Below are 15007 nucleotides of genomic sequence, written 5' to 3'. Positions count from 1 at the left end.
ACATCTAAATGAAAAGTACTTTGGAAAACTCTGTACTTTAGAACAAAAGCAATAAAACTTACATTAAAAGAAAAAAATGAGAAAATTTTTGCAAAAAATAAAAGAAATAAAGATAGGAACACCTCAATATACAAGGAATAAGTCTGATTCTAGAAGGTTGATTCATGGTCTGAAATGAACAAGTGGTAAAAAAAAATACAGATATGTACCAATGATTATTATGCTTGTCAAAAATAATAGTATTAAAGAATTTCACAGTTGGAAAAGATCTGAACAAAGTCACTGAGTGTTGTGCCCTATCTTCCTTCCAACTGATGTCTGAATATTAAGGAAAATAAAAATTGGACCAGACAAAAACCACTAATCTCTGAAATGCTTTGATTCTACCAAAGGCATTTGGTTGTAATGGAGGAAGTGGAAATTACTTCCTGCATTGTGGGAAGAATAAGAGAAGGCAGAGATAAGAAGAAGGGCTCAGAAAAAGGAGACATCCGAGAGCAAACTTAGGGAACAAGTGATGGAGGAATGTCTTAGAGGAGGTGGATGAATTTGTCTTAAGAAAGAATATGTCTTTAGAAATGACTTAGGAAATATATCTTTCTCTTACAATTAACAGGAAAGAAGAGGTCAGAAAGAAAACTTAAAATGGAAAGGAAAATCTGGAGACAGGTCAGATGACCTGCCTTGGTGAGCTGGGAGACAAGATATTCATTCAAAGTGAGGAAATAGACATGGACAAATGGGTTGGAAATGCAACAAGGAATAAAAAGAAGACTGTGTCTCGATGGTAAGTACCCAGTTCAGTTCAGTTCAGTCGCTCAGTCGTGTCCGACTCTGTGACCCCATGAATTGTAGCACACCAGGCCTCCCTGTCCATCATCAACTCCCGGAGTCCACCCAAACTCACGTCCATCGAGTCGGTGATGCCATCCAGCCATCTCATCCTCTGTCGTCCCCTTCTCCTCCTGCCCCCAATCCCTCCCAGCATCAGGGTCTTTTCAAATGAGTCGACTCTTTGCATTAAGTGGCCAAAGTATTGCAGTTTCAGCTTCAACATCAGTCCTTCCAATGAACACCCAGGACTGATCTCCTTTAGGATGGACTGGTTGGATCACTTTGCAGTCCAAGGGACTCTCAAGAGTCTTCCCCAGCACCACAGTTCAAAAGCATCAATTCTTCGGCGCTCAGCTTTCTTCACAGTCCATACACGACCACTGGAAAAACCATAGCCTTGACTAGATGGACCTTTGTTGGCAAAGTAATGTCTCTGCTTTTGAATATGCTATCTAGGTTGGTCATAACTTTCCTTCCAAGGAGTAAGCGTCTTTTAATTTCATGGCTGCAGTCACCATCTGCAGTGATTTTGGGGTCCAAAAAAATAAAGTCTGACACTGTTTCCACTGTTTCTCCATCTATTTCCCATAAAGTGATGGGACCAGATGCCATGATCTTCGTTTTCTGAATGTTGAACTTTAAGCCAACTTATTCACTCTCCTCTTTCACTTTCATCAAGAGGCTTTTTAGTTCCTCTTCACTTTCTGCCGTAAGGGTGGTGTCATCTGCATATCTGAGGTTATTGAATGCCCAGTTGAGGCCAATTAAATGAATTTTCAAATGAACTAATTAAGCCAGGCTTATAACTTTCTAAAGTTCAGAACAGAAGTAGGGAAAAAAAAGATAAACTGTGGAATTTACTCCTATGATACAGCTCAAGAATTAGAATGAAGGAATTGGGGACTATGAAAGCATTTCTGAAATATTCAGTCCTAGAAGCTCAAGTTTTCCAGTATTACTGAAGAAAATTCAGTTGATTTGATCTTTATCAAACTAGAAATAATCACCATATATTTATCAAAGACTCTTATTACATTTATTATCTCATTCCACCTTCCCAAAAGATCTGAGATAGAAGGTAATTATATATGCTTTTTATAGCTATGGAAACAGACTTCAAAGATGGACTCCAAAATCAGCCAGCAGACCCTGACTCGAAGCCGGTCCTTTCTGGCTGCACCACCGGTGCTTCCCTTGCTCACTTCCTCCTTAACAACCTCCAACGGACTCAGCGGCCCAGTGGCCTGCCCTGGTATCAAACCAAATACCACTTCACTCACACTGTCCCTTAGCTTTAGTTTGTAGACTGTATATAAGGAACAATCTTTCAAACTTAAAAATCTTAATCTGACAAAATAAAAGGGCAAATGAAAAGAAAGACTTATTCATAACTTGAGATAGGAGTAACAGACACTGACTGCTTTCTCAAGGTCACCCAGGCAATCCTTATATTCGGTCTCTAGAACTAAGGTTCCAAAGTTTGCAAGTAAAAGTCAGTTATTTTTTTCCTTGCTAGAGCTGCAATTAGAAACAACCCAAATGTCCATCAACTAATAAAAGAAGAAATTAAATGCAAATCCATACAATGGAATATTACGGAAATAAAAAGGAATATAGTACTGAAACATGATACAAAATGGATGAACCTTGCAGCCAATATGCTAAATAAAAGAAGCCAAGTTACAGAAGACCACACATTATATGCTCCCATATATATGAAACGTCCAGACAAGGCGAGCCCACAAAGACAGAGTAGATCAGTGATTGCCAGGAGAGCTGGGAGGAAACAGAAAGTGATGGCTTAATGGGGACGAGGTTTCTTTTGGAGGGTGATGAAAATGCTCTAAAATTGTGGTGATGGCAGTGTAGTTCTGGAAACACTAAAAACCACAGACTGTCACTTAAATGAGTGAACTGTATGGTATGTAAATTTTACCTCAATAAAGTTGGTAAAAATTTGCAGTTAGCAGGTGGTTTCACTGGTCATAGTGTATGGGTGAATGTGTAAACATACATACATGCATTAAATTATAGAAGAATGTAAGAGCTTACTTTAAAATTTTTTTTTAATGGTTTAATAACCCTCTCACAGTTCAGACAAACATGAATAAATTTGTCTGAGACCAAGACTGCCAACAAACTCATCCTGTTTTCCACACTCTCACCAGTAGATAAAAATCCACCTGGCTGCCATATGCCTCCCCTTTCACTCTCTTCCATTCACCCCACTACAAATTTATAAAAATGTCCCATTTCATCCTGGCATTTCAGAACTTTCAGGGATCTCATGACTACGCTTAAAAACTCACTCTTCTTTCCCAGGACTCAGTTTCTCTTCCGTTTCTACCCTGTATTTTGGTAAGTTTTGTGTTTAAAAACAATACCTACTGACCCAGAACTGTCCATCAGTGCCAGGTCTTGGAAAAACTCAGGCTACCATGTGTTCCACCCTCACCCAACTCAGGATACAATGTTTCTGTATGCTCCGAGCAAAATGAGAAGATTCTCCATTCCTAATACTTGATTCTAAATAACCTGAAGCTGTTTCCCAAGAGCCCTAAGAAAATAGAGGATCTTTGGGTATATGCTTATAAAAATTTTCTTCTTAATTTGGTATTTTAGATGAGACAGAATCTACCGTTCTAGAGTACTATTAACAATTTTTAAATGAACAGATAGCAAAGATCAAATAATTTCCAAGACACATTCACAGTGTAATGTTGCTATTACCATTTCAGATTGGTAGGATTTATTCAAAAGGCAACAACACCTACCACTGTCAAAACGATGTGAAAGATATTAGAAACAAAAGTTTTCTATAGGAAGAGCTCTACCACAGCTTTAGGTGTATAACAAACACTGAAAAAAATGTACAAACCCAATAGAAACTGAAAAGTTTGATCAATTATGGCACAGAAACCCAAGAGAATGCTGGACCCACTTGAACACAAAACGGTAACAATACACAGCTTAACACTATGTCGTCTTTCAAAATCACATCATCTTAAATTGTCTTTTAAAAAACCACTTGGAAAAATGACTCACGTTCAAATGTCTCATTAAAAAAAGGTTTCCCATCCATTTTATTTGGGCAATTAAATTCTTCTCTTTTTGTCTTTCTTGTCATCTCTACTTTCTAGTATAGTTGTCTTTATCTCCTTCGCCCATTCTCTTGATAAAAATTTTTACTGTCAATCATGCCTTCTTTTCTAACTTTAGGAAAAATATCTCTGTAAAGGCTATATTTACAGCAACATAGATGGACCTAGAGACTGGCATACTGGGTGAAGTAAGTCAGACAAAGACAAATACCACATGACAAACTTATAACCTTAAAAAAGCGTAAAAATGAACTTATCTACAAGAGAAAGAGTTACAGATTTAGAAAATAAACATATGGTTACCAGAGGGTAAGGGAGGGGGGATAAATTAGGAAGATAGGGACTGACATATACATATTACAATATACAAAAGAGATAACTAATAAAGACCTACTGTATAGCACAGAGAATTTTACTCAATACTCTGTAATGGCCCATGTGGGAAAAGAATCTAAAAAAGAGTGGATACGTGTATATGTGTAACCAATTCACTTTGCTGTACAGCAGAAACTAACACAACATTGTAAATCAACTATATTTTAATAAAAATTTAAAAAAAAATTTTAATTAAAAAAGAAAGGGCTACAGAGCAGAAAACGAAGTCCCCTGTGATTGCAATACACACCCTCTACATTCTGCCCTGCTCCCTTTGTGAACCTTACAAAGTGGCAGGAGATGCTGGGAGGAGAGGAGGAACGGTGTCAGGCCTCAGCATTTTCTGGTTAATTTTGCCTGTCTCTTAGCATGCACAGAAAACAGAAATCTAAAATAATCAACTACTGCAAGTTTCTTACCTTTTGAATGAATCTGATTCTGATGAAGAAAGAGTTTCCTCTTGAATATCAGTACAACTGGAAGAATCATCTTGTCTGTCACGCTCTAGTTTCCCTGGGGAGTCCAGCTTTGATTGAGGGAAGCGGTTTGTTTTTACCGAGGGTGTATCCGATAGTTTCATTTTATTATCTTCCTGTCCTACAAAAGAAAAATGAAAGAAAGGAAAAAAAAAGAAATATTTAAGAGTACCTTAAAATTTATAACCTCTGTATATTTATTATTTCCACTACATTTAATATTGCTATTTGTACTTGGTAAAATAGAAGTTTATGTAACACTGACTCCAAAACTCTAGCTTTGGAGCCAGAGAATAAAGAATGAGCACTACACTTGTACCATTTGCTTATACTATCCACCCATGCATTTCCAGATTCATTAATTCAAAAATAAAATTTTCTTTGAAATCAAGAGTAGGGAGAAACTTATAATTCTAATGAGGCTTTTATTTACAGTGAAAGTGAAAGTGAAGTTGCTCAGTCGTGTCCAACTCTTTGCGACCCCATGGACTGTAGCCTACCAGGCTCCTCCATCCATGGGATTCTCCAGGCAAGAATACTGGAGTGGGTTGCCATTTCCTTCTCCAGGAGATCTTCCCAACCCAGGGATCCAAGCCAGGTGTCCCGCATTGCAGGCAGACGCTTTACCATCTGAGCCACCAGGGAAGCTCAAGAATTCCTGCATATTTCATAGATCAGAGAATAGTGATAAACATAGAAAAAATTACAAAAAAGGATTAAAGATTCAATTAATAAGAGAACCACAATCTTTGTCACTGACTGCTGTATGGTAGTGAATCTTTCTGGTCATTTTCCTAAATCTGTTACACAGAATCTACTATTCACTGGAGAAAAGAAAAGCTAATCAGACATAACCAAGGTATCTGATTGATCCAACACACATCACATTTCTACTCACCCCTTGTCATATTCTAATTTCTGAGGTCTCTTATTGCAGATCAAGGCCCAGGACAGCTGAGGGGATACAGACAGTGTTTGCCAGAATGTGACCTACAGGTGTGACCAAAGGTCTGCAAATATGAGGGCAGAACGTCATCTCCGTGCAGGAGTCGTAGGTGTGCAGACCCTCCCTCGCCATGTATGGCAGGGCTGTGCTGGGACCTCAGCTGTGCTGGCTTTAAGGTCAGGGACTGAGTGAGCACCTGACCCCCTTGACATGTGCCATGAGGACAGAATCTCCTCTCGTGTGTTTGCTCACAGAGAAGCAGAGCTTTTACACACCACTCATGCACTTGTGGAGATAAGTGACCTTTCACAAAGGACACAAACAAGAACTGTCAAAGCTTTGTTAATAAGGAGAAAAATTACGAAAAAGGAGTGAGACATATTCTTCAAACAAACAAACCTTCCCAACCTCACATGATCAAGATTTTTCCAAAAATAAGTATAACTTTTTGTTACATTGGAGAATAGCATACATCACACAAGAGTGTAATTTCTAAAACTAAGCTCCTGATGTTGTCTGGCTTTCACTAAGCCTGCTCATTACGAATACAAGCCATATCCTCTAAAGTTTATCTGGGAAAATGATGGAAATGAGCAGCTAACTAAGACAGGATTTCTAGGATCTTCTCTTGCAAACAGACAACTACAACCAGGTTAAAAGGACACAATGACCCACTGAACCCAGGTGACTCTATCACTCAACTTTCTGGGCAAATACAATCAAGTTGGTAATCCAGGGAGAAGGAATTTAACATAAGAGTATCTTTTATTTTTACACCTGATTTATATTCTTCTCTTACTTCTTTCACGTAAAGAAGATTTTAATTAACGTCTGTATTTTTGGCTGTGCTGGGTCTTTGTTGCTGTGCAGGCTTTTCTCTAGCTGTAGCGCAACAGGCTTCTCTCTGTAGTGGGTTCTCTTGTTGCAGAGCACGGGCTCTAGAGCATGCAGGTTTCAGCACCTGTGGTTCCCGGGCTCTAGAGCACAGGCTCAACAGTTGTGGCACACGGTCTCCACTGCGCCTCGGCATGTGGGATCTTCCTGGACCAGGAACAGAATCCACATCTCCCGCACTGGCAGGCGGATTCTTTACCACTGAGCCACCAGGGAAGCCCTTTCCACTCTTACGTAAGCTTATATAGGATAAGTTTCCTCTTGCGGACAAGTATCATTCAACAAGCATGGGCAGTGAAAGTCAGGATCTCAGGAGAGAACTCCAAATAAAGCCGAATGCATGAGGCCCCAACATTAAACTTCCCCAAAGACACGCATCAAAAACAGATGAAGGTTTTACTTAAGAAGACATATACCTCATGCACTTATGCTGGCACTCTGATGAGCCAATTATTGTAAACAGCAAACGTTACACTGGCTATATGACACTATGCAAAGCCCAACCTTTCAGCCTGTTCCATTCTCTCTCTCTCTCACACTCCCCACTCCTCCCAGACATACGCATCCACACACAGCAATCTATCGGCAGTGCTCATTTCTGAACCCTAGAGAGAGTAAAAGTCATGCATACGTACACAAAGAACACGTAACTCCTGAGTGTAAGCAGTCAGTCATCTTCAAAAGACAGTCAACCAATAAACAAAAACATTCTCTTTATCTGAGATATTAAGCTGGATTTTCTCAGGGATTAAACTGCTTTCTGACAACATATTTTAATAACAGCATGAACTAAGTTGCTGACAAAGACCACAAAGAATATACCTAAAAAACCTTGTACTCAGTCAGCAACCTTCTACACAACACCAGGAGAGCAGAGGACAAAAATAAAGAATGCAATAGCACCAAAAGGATAAACTACTTTGATGTCAACTAACCAAAGCAATCCAGCAATACAATGCAATCCCAATGGATTATTTTTTGACAGAAATAGAAAAATCCACCTCAACATTCACATGGAATCTTAAAGGAATCAAATGGCCAAAACAACCCTGAAAAGGATGAATAAAGCTGGAGAATTCATATCCTCTGACTGAAATTTATTACAAAGTTATGGCAATTAAAACAGCATAGCACTGGTATAAGAACAGATATACAGACCAATTAAACAGAACACACAGTACAGAAATATGCCCTCACATATACAGTCAACTGATTTTCAAAAAGGACGCCAAAAGCATTCAATGGGGAAAGTATAGTCTTTAGACAAATGGTATTCAGAAAACTGGATTATTGACATGTGAAGAGGATGAAGCTGGACCCTTACTTATACGATATACAAAAATTAACTCAAACTGGACCACAGACCTAAATAAGAGCTAAAACTATGAAACTCTTAGGAGAAAACATAAAGGAAAACTTCATGACACTGATTTTCCAACAATTCCATGAATATAACGACAAAAGCATAGGTAACAAGAGAAAAAACTGATAAATTGAACTTCATCAAAACAAAGCACTTTTGCTTCAAAAGATACTATCATGGAAATAAAAAGACAACAGAGAAAAAGTTTATATAATGAATTAATATTCAGAATATTTAACGAATTCCTAAAACTCAACAACAACAACAAAAACCAAGCCAATTAAAAAATGAGCAAAGGGCTTAAACAGACACTTCTCCAAAGAAGAAAAACAAACAGCAAATAACTATATTAAAAAATCTCAATCTCATTAGTCATTAGAAAAATATAAATCAAAACCACAATGAGATACAAATTCATATCTACCAATATGGTTTCAGTAAGAAAAACGAAAAATAACAAGTGATGAGTGTACAGAGAAACTGGACTCCTCAAGCACTGCTGATGGGAATGTAAAATGGTGCAGCCACTACAGAAACTAGTTTGGTGGTTTCTAAAAAGGGAAACAGAATTATTTTAAGAACCAGAAATGCCACTGCTAGGTATTTACCCAAGAGAATGGAAAGCAGAGGCTTGAACAGATACATGAATACCAATGCACACAGCACCATCATTCACAGTAGCCACAAGGTGGGAAAAAACCATTACAAATGAATGGATAAACAGAATATGGTCTATAGAGGCAATGGAATATTATTCGGCCATAAGAAGTAATAGATTTCGATATATGTTATAAAATGGGGACCCTGAAGACATTATGCTTAATGAAATAAGCTGATACAGAAGAAAAAATAATACATGATTTCACTTTTATGCGGTACCCAGAAGAAGTAGATTCACAGACACAGGAAGTAGACCAAGGATTATACTAAGGGCCAGTGGGGAAAGTGAAAGAGTTATTATTTCACAGGTTAGTTTTGAGTGTAATAGTGGTGACAGTGACACAGCATTGTGAATGTATTTACAGCCACTGACTTAGGCTACCCACTCCAGTATTCTGGTCTGGAGACTCAGAATGCAAGTCCATGGGCTTGCAAAGAGTTGGACACAACTGAGCGACTTTCACTTCACTTAAAATCCTGGCAATATAAATATAATATTAATTTCAAATTTTTACATGGGCTAAAATTAAGGAATGTGCGATGTATTAGCTTTAGATATTTTAGCAAAACAGTCCATCCAAAGTAAATACCAGTGAACTATAGTAGAAACAATTTATTCTCTTTGTAGGATATTTGAGGATGGGCAGCAATAAATCCTATACCTCAAGCTTAAACAACTAAGAAACTTCTGATTTATCATGAAAGGAAGAGGGATTTTTAGAAACTGTATCTTCAGGACACCCCCCCACTCATTTATTTCTGGAGTAATAAATCTGGTTTACATCCAACAACTGCTACATGTCTAAATATACTAATAAGTCCAAAGTAAAGTCTTTTGATTTTATTTTATATTAAAAATAGTAAAATTCAATATACTTCTGTTTTTAATTAAAGTCTCTTACCCACACATACAGAGGATAGTTTTTCTGTAGATTCATCTTCTCCTTTTGTTGCTTTTCTTTTGGACATTCCAACAGTCTTTCTGTATCCTTTTTTGGCTTGATCCACCAGAAGATGAAATTCATCCTGATGTTTTTTACCTGAAATTCAAAAGAGGTCAGTAAATCAGGACTATAAAAACTACATGCATGTCTACAATCGACAAAGTGAACATCAAGAATAATCAAGAAGAACATAAATGTACTCAAGGACAGCACCCTTTGAACTAATTTACAACGAATTTAAGAGGCCTGGGGTGGGGCAGGGGTGGGGGGATGCTGTGGCAACCTTCTTTTATATTAGTATCTTCTCCTTTTCTCAGATACAGACTTGAAACATAACATTCCTAGTTTTTATCTGTAGGTTTCTTCCCACATCTCATACTCTTTTAAAAAGGTTTTTTGTTAGAGCATGAAAGAGGCTGTTTTCTTAAATATTTCCAAAAGACACCAGTCTAACTTCTAAGATATAACAGTACTAGAAGGAAGAATATTAACTGAGTTTGAAAGTAGAAGTTTCTAGGAAAGATGGATAAAAACAAAGAATAACCACTTTAATTCCCCCTTTTCCTTCACATTTCTTACCTGTTTTCGAACAGAACCCCTTTGATAATCTAAGACCCCCACCACCATCAATCTATCTTGGTATATTATAATTAATCAATCTTAATTTACTAATACTTCAAACACCTCTGAAGATAATTTAAGCCTGACCTCCAGGTCACCACTACTAATGTACGTTAATTTACTCAATAAAGAGTAGCCACTCATTGTTAGAGCATGGATTTGAGGACATCTATTTTTGATTCTGAACCAAGGTTCAAACAGCTGAGGTTGCACTTAAACACTGCTGCTAAGTCACTTTAGTTGTGTCAGGCTCCGTGCAACCCCATAGACAGCAGCCCACCAGGCTCCCCCGTCCCTGGGATTCTCCAGGCAAGAATACTGGAGTGGGTTGCCATTTCCTTCTCCAATGCATGCATGCATGCCAAGTCGCTTCAGTCATGTCCGACTCTGTGTGACCCCATGGACAGCAGCCCACCAGGCTCCTCTGTCCAGATGATTCTCCAGGCAAGAATACTGGAGTGGGTTGCTATTTTCTTCTCCACTTAAACACTGTAGGCAACCTTAAACACTTAAGTCATGGTCTAAAATGTTGTTGTAAATTCTATACAATTTTAGAGTCATACTGCAAATAGTTAAAAGTTTTTAAATTGTTTTCATCCAATAACCACCATTTTCTCTATAGTGAAATATCATGAATAACTAGATTTAGGGGGAAATTTGTGCTTCAGTTGAAAAACAATGCATTTTCTAAACCTACCATTCCATATTTCTAGTCATCCCCTATGAGCTATGTTCAGCTCTGTAAATTGTAAATAACTAATGGCAATGGAAAATAATTCTTGCATACAAGTAGAATTCTGTCTGGTGAAGGCTTGACTAACTTCCCTCCCCTACTGTGGAAGAAGCTAGTTTTGCCTCTATTTGCACATTCATTTCAGTATTCCCTGATCTATACATGTGACTTTTCCTTGGACATTAGGGAGAGACTGTTCCTAATTCCAACATATTTATGTGTATGGTATGTGTATGCAAACTCCCAGTGAAACTAATGTGTTGGGCTGTAAAGTATCTGGTAGGTTTTAAATAAGAGACTGACTAAAATTTCAGGAACATATAAGTTGCCCATAAAGATTATTAGGAAAACTGAGCTCTTCAGAAACAGGTGAGATCTTATGCCTAGGCAAGGGTAACAGCACTATGGGGTCTACATAATCTAATCAGCTCTGTTAACAAGTCTCCTCCACTGTTAACTTATGGATTATGGATTTAAGAATTACTCAAGAAACTTCCTAATGTAATCTCGTAACAGTTAAGAAGGCTTAATGACTTTGTCTTCTGAAGGAATAAAACCCCAGGTTTAAAAAAGAGATTTTCTTTTTAAATCTAATTACCCCTCCAGCTAGACTAGAAACAAAAGTAAATGGCAACCACTACTCCAGCTTTGGCCCAAGAAGTCCCAACAACTCCTGCTCAAAAAGTGAACAATGCCAAGAGATTATGACTGATAAAATCGTTCCTACTCATTTCTCCACCTCATTTTAGGAGTACTGCCATTTGGCAAGGAAAACTTCAGAGTTTAAATTAAATGCCCTGAATTTACCTCTTAAAAGTTTTAAGTGGATCAGATAGTGGCAGGAGCAGATGAATAAGCTCCCATGCAACCAAGTCATATTCTTCAAGATTTTTAGTCTTTGAATCATACCTTTCTGCTTTGCCAAGTGGAAATATAATATTCTCCAGTGCCAAGCCAAGTCCTTCATGCCCTGACCACCTTCACTGCTCTTTTTAGAGCATATTTTACACCCAGAGTATCTCTGAGTCTGCCCATGAACCCAGGGGTGTACCAAAACCAGGATCCAAGAGTGGCACAGACTCAAGCCTGTACAGTGACACCAATGAGATACATACTCCTCTACTTCATATCACAGAAAGAGTTTGAAGTCAGGGTCTCCCAAAATAAAATTTCATGTCTTTTTTTCACCAACTAGCTATGACATTCATGCAATGAAACATGGATGAAGAACAGATTAATAGTAAAAGCTAACACTCATTTTGGGATTATTCATTCAACTGTGAACTGACTAGCCTCACTTTAAATTTATGATCAAACAAGCACTCAGCACTATCATACAACTTTTCTACCTTTCTCCAGTAAACTTTTACAATTCTCGAAAATGAAAACTTCACACTTCCGCCAAAACTGCAACGCTTGCTTCTCAGTTGGGCTCACATCACTCTGAAAATACAGATAAGTTCTAACAGGAACTCTGACATCTTACAACTACTACTACTTCATCTGTGCACACATGATCTCTCTTCCCTCGCAGTGAGCATGCAAAGGCTGTCCTTGCTGCATTTAAGGACCAAGCTCTAATTTATGCTGTGGATTCCATTAAGGCCTTCTCAAGGATGCAATTATCCTTTCCTGTATCACCAACTTCTCCTCTCTTCTGAATCTTTCCCACTGCATACAAGTAAGCTTGGGATGGGATTGTGCTTTTGAAAGTGAGAGTGTGGGTTGTGAATACAACTTAGTAGGTCCAGATCAGCATCTTTTTCTTAATAAAACAAAAAGGATAGGATAAAAAGTGCCCGAGTGCATTAAAATGGAAAGAGGAAACAACCAAGATGTCCTTCAGTAGGTTAACAGATAATCAATCAAACTGTGATATATCCAGAAAGTGGAGTGTCAACCAGTTCTGAAAAGAAATGAGCTATCAAGGCATGAAAAGACAGAAGAGCCTTACACGAACAGTACGAAGAGACACAAAGGGCTTCCCAGGCAGCACTAGTGGTAAAGAATCTGCCGGTCAATGCAGGAGATGTAAGAGACGTGGGTTCTATCCCTGGGTCCGAAAGGTCCCCTGGAGGAGGGCACAGCAACCCACTCCAGTGTTCTTGCCTGGAGAACCCCATGGTTGGAGGAGACTGGCAGGCAACAGTCCATGGGGTTGCAAGAGTTGGACATGACTGAAAAGACTGAGCAGGCACGCACGTAAGTGAAAGAAGACAATCTGAAAAGGCTACATACTATATTATTCCAGCTATACATAGGATATTCACAAAAAGGCAAAACTATGGAGACAGTGAGAAGATCAGGGCCTGGGGTTGAGGATGGGGAAGGGAGACGAACAGATGGAGCACAGAGGACTTCTGGGGCAGTGAAAACACTCTGTATGATATTGTATTGGTAGATACACGTCACAAATTTGTCAAAACCCATAGGATGTACAACACCAAGTGAGAACCTAGAAGTAAACTACAGACTGTGTGTGGTTGTGAGTCAATGTAGGTTCAACAACTGTAACAAATGTACTACTCTAGTGTGGGAATGTTGGTATTTGCAGAGGTTATACATGTGTGGAGGCAGGGAACACACAGGAATTCTATAATTTGTCCCGCTTTTAAAAATAAGTAAGATCAGTTATGGTTTGGATAAGCATAACCAACTGGCTTTGGAAGTCAATTATCTCACTACTTTTATTTTTTCAAAGTCACTAAAGAAATTATGAGAAAATATGATGGAAAACAATTTTTCTAATGTTGGAGACAGTCAAGCTCAAGGAGGGTGCATAGGAACATCATTTGAAAATATCTAAATACAACCTTTTAAAACATGGAAAGATTAAAAACTATTTTGCAAAATTTATTTCAGTAATATGTGTGCATACAGGTAACAGTAATATAAGATAAATTTTTCACTGTGAGTTGTAGTAAAAACAGATCAGATAACCATTGGGTTAAGTATCTTCCAACTTTAAAGTGTAGGTGAAAGTCGCTCAGCCATGTCCGACTCTTCGAGACTCCATGGACTCTAAAATCCATGGAATTCTCCAGGCCAGAACACTGGAGTGGGTAGCCTATCCCTTCTCCAGGGCATTTTCCCAACCCAGAGATCGAACCAGGGTCTCCTGCATTGCAGGAGGATTCTTTACCAACTGAACTATCAACAAACAAAACCGTCCCTGGACCCAGCACCCACCTCCAACTTTTGACTTCATTTCTCACTCTTACTGACACAGCGAAACTTGCCCTAAGAGTTGTCTGCCTTCACAGCTCCACTTCCTCACCTCAAATTTGGTCTCAATCAATTCTAAGCGCTTCTGATGTCTCCTCTCCTATGAAATCACTCTTGCCACAGTGTATTGTGAAACATGAGTCATGAAATCAATTACCTGTCTCAGAACTTGGATACTTTTCATATATTTTACCTAAAACAACACATGACAACAGTTTAAATGCAGAAGTTAATGTGAGTGAGAGTCAAGATGTCTCTAGTAATTAAGACATTAAAGAGATTTGCAAAAACAGAAAGGAGTCTTATTCTTCTTACTAAATTTTTAAGATCAGACTTACTGAAAAATAATTTGCACAAAAAATGTTTTAAGTGGACAATCTGATGCATTTTAAAAGAATGTATAGTTGTGTTATCTACCAACACAACCATGAAACAGGAGATTTAAATTATCCACAGACTTCCTTTGTAGTCAGTCCCTGTCGTTTTCCATCTGTAGCCCCAGGCAGTACCAATCTGCTTTCTGTTACCATACTTTTGTCCTTTCTAGAAGGGTACAGAAGTGCTACCTTTTCAGTTGGGCTTTTGTTAGTATAATGTTTCTGAGATTCATCCTGTTGTTTCAAATGTCAGGGATTAATTCTTTTTTGAATGTATTGCAATGTGTTTATGAATACTGAGATTGTTTTCAGTTTAAGATAGTATAAACAACCTGCTGTAACATTTATCTGTAACACTCATCAAACTGTTTACTTATAACTAATGAACTTTATTTATCCGGTCCCATCACTTCATGGGAAATAGATGGGGAAACAGTGGAAATGGTGTCAGACTTTAT

At 38.2% G+C, this 15007-nt stretch overlaps 1 protein-coding gene across 2 annotated transcripts in view; it reads right to left on the bottom strand.

Moving 5' to 3' along the window:
• Positions 1-15007, bottom strand: part of RAD18 (RAD18, E3 ubiquitin protein ligase) — a 109632-nt gene that overhangs the window by 36408 nt on the left and 58217 nt on the right. For both annotated transcript variants that reach the window (XM_005695644.2, XM_018038448.1), the window contains exons 10-11: positions 9552-9689; positions 4730-4907 (exon numbers count right to left, since the gene is read on the bottom strand). In XM_005695644.2, the coding sequence (XP_005695701.2) occupies positions 4730-4907; positions 9552-9689 (316 nt within the window). The remainder of the gene's footprint in view (positions 1-4729; positions 4908-9551; positions 9690-15007) is intronic.

The sequence above is a fragment of the Capra hircus genome, chromosome 22, assembly GCF_001704415.2.
Source record: "Capra hircus breed San Clemente chromosome 22, ASM170441v1, whole genome shotgun sequence".
In the NCBI taxonomy this organism is placed as follows: domain Eukaryota; kingdom Metazoa; phylum Chordata; class Mammalia; order Artiodactyla; family Bovidae; genus Capra; species Capra hircus.
This window is presented reverse-complemented; position numbering and strand designations above follow the sequence as displayed.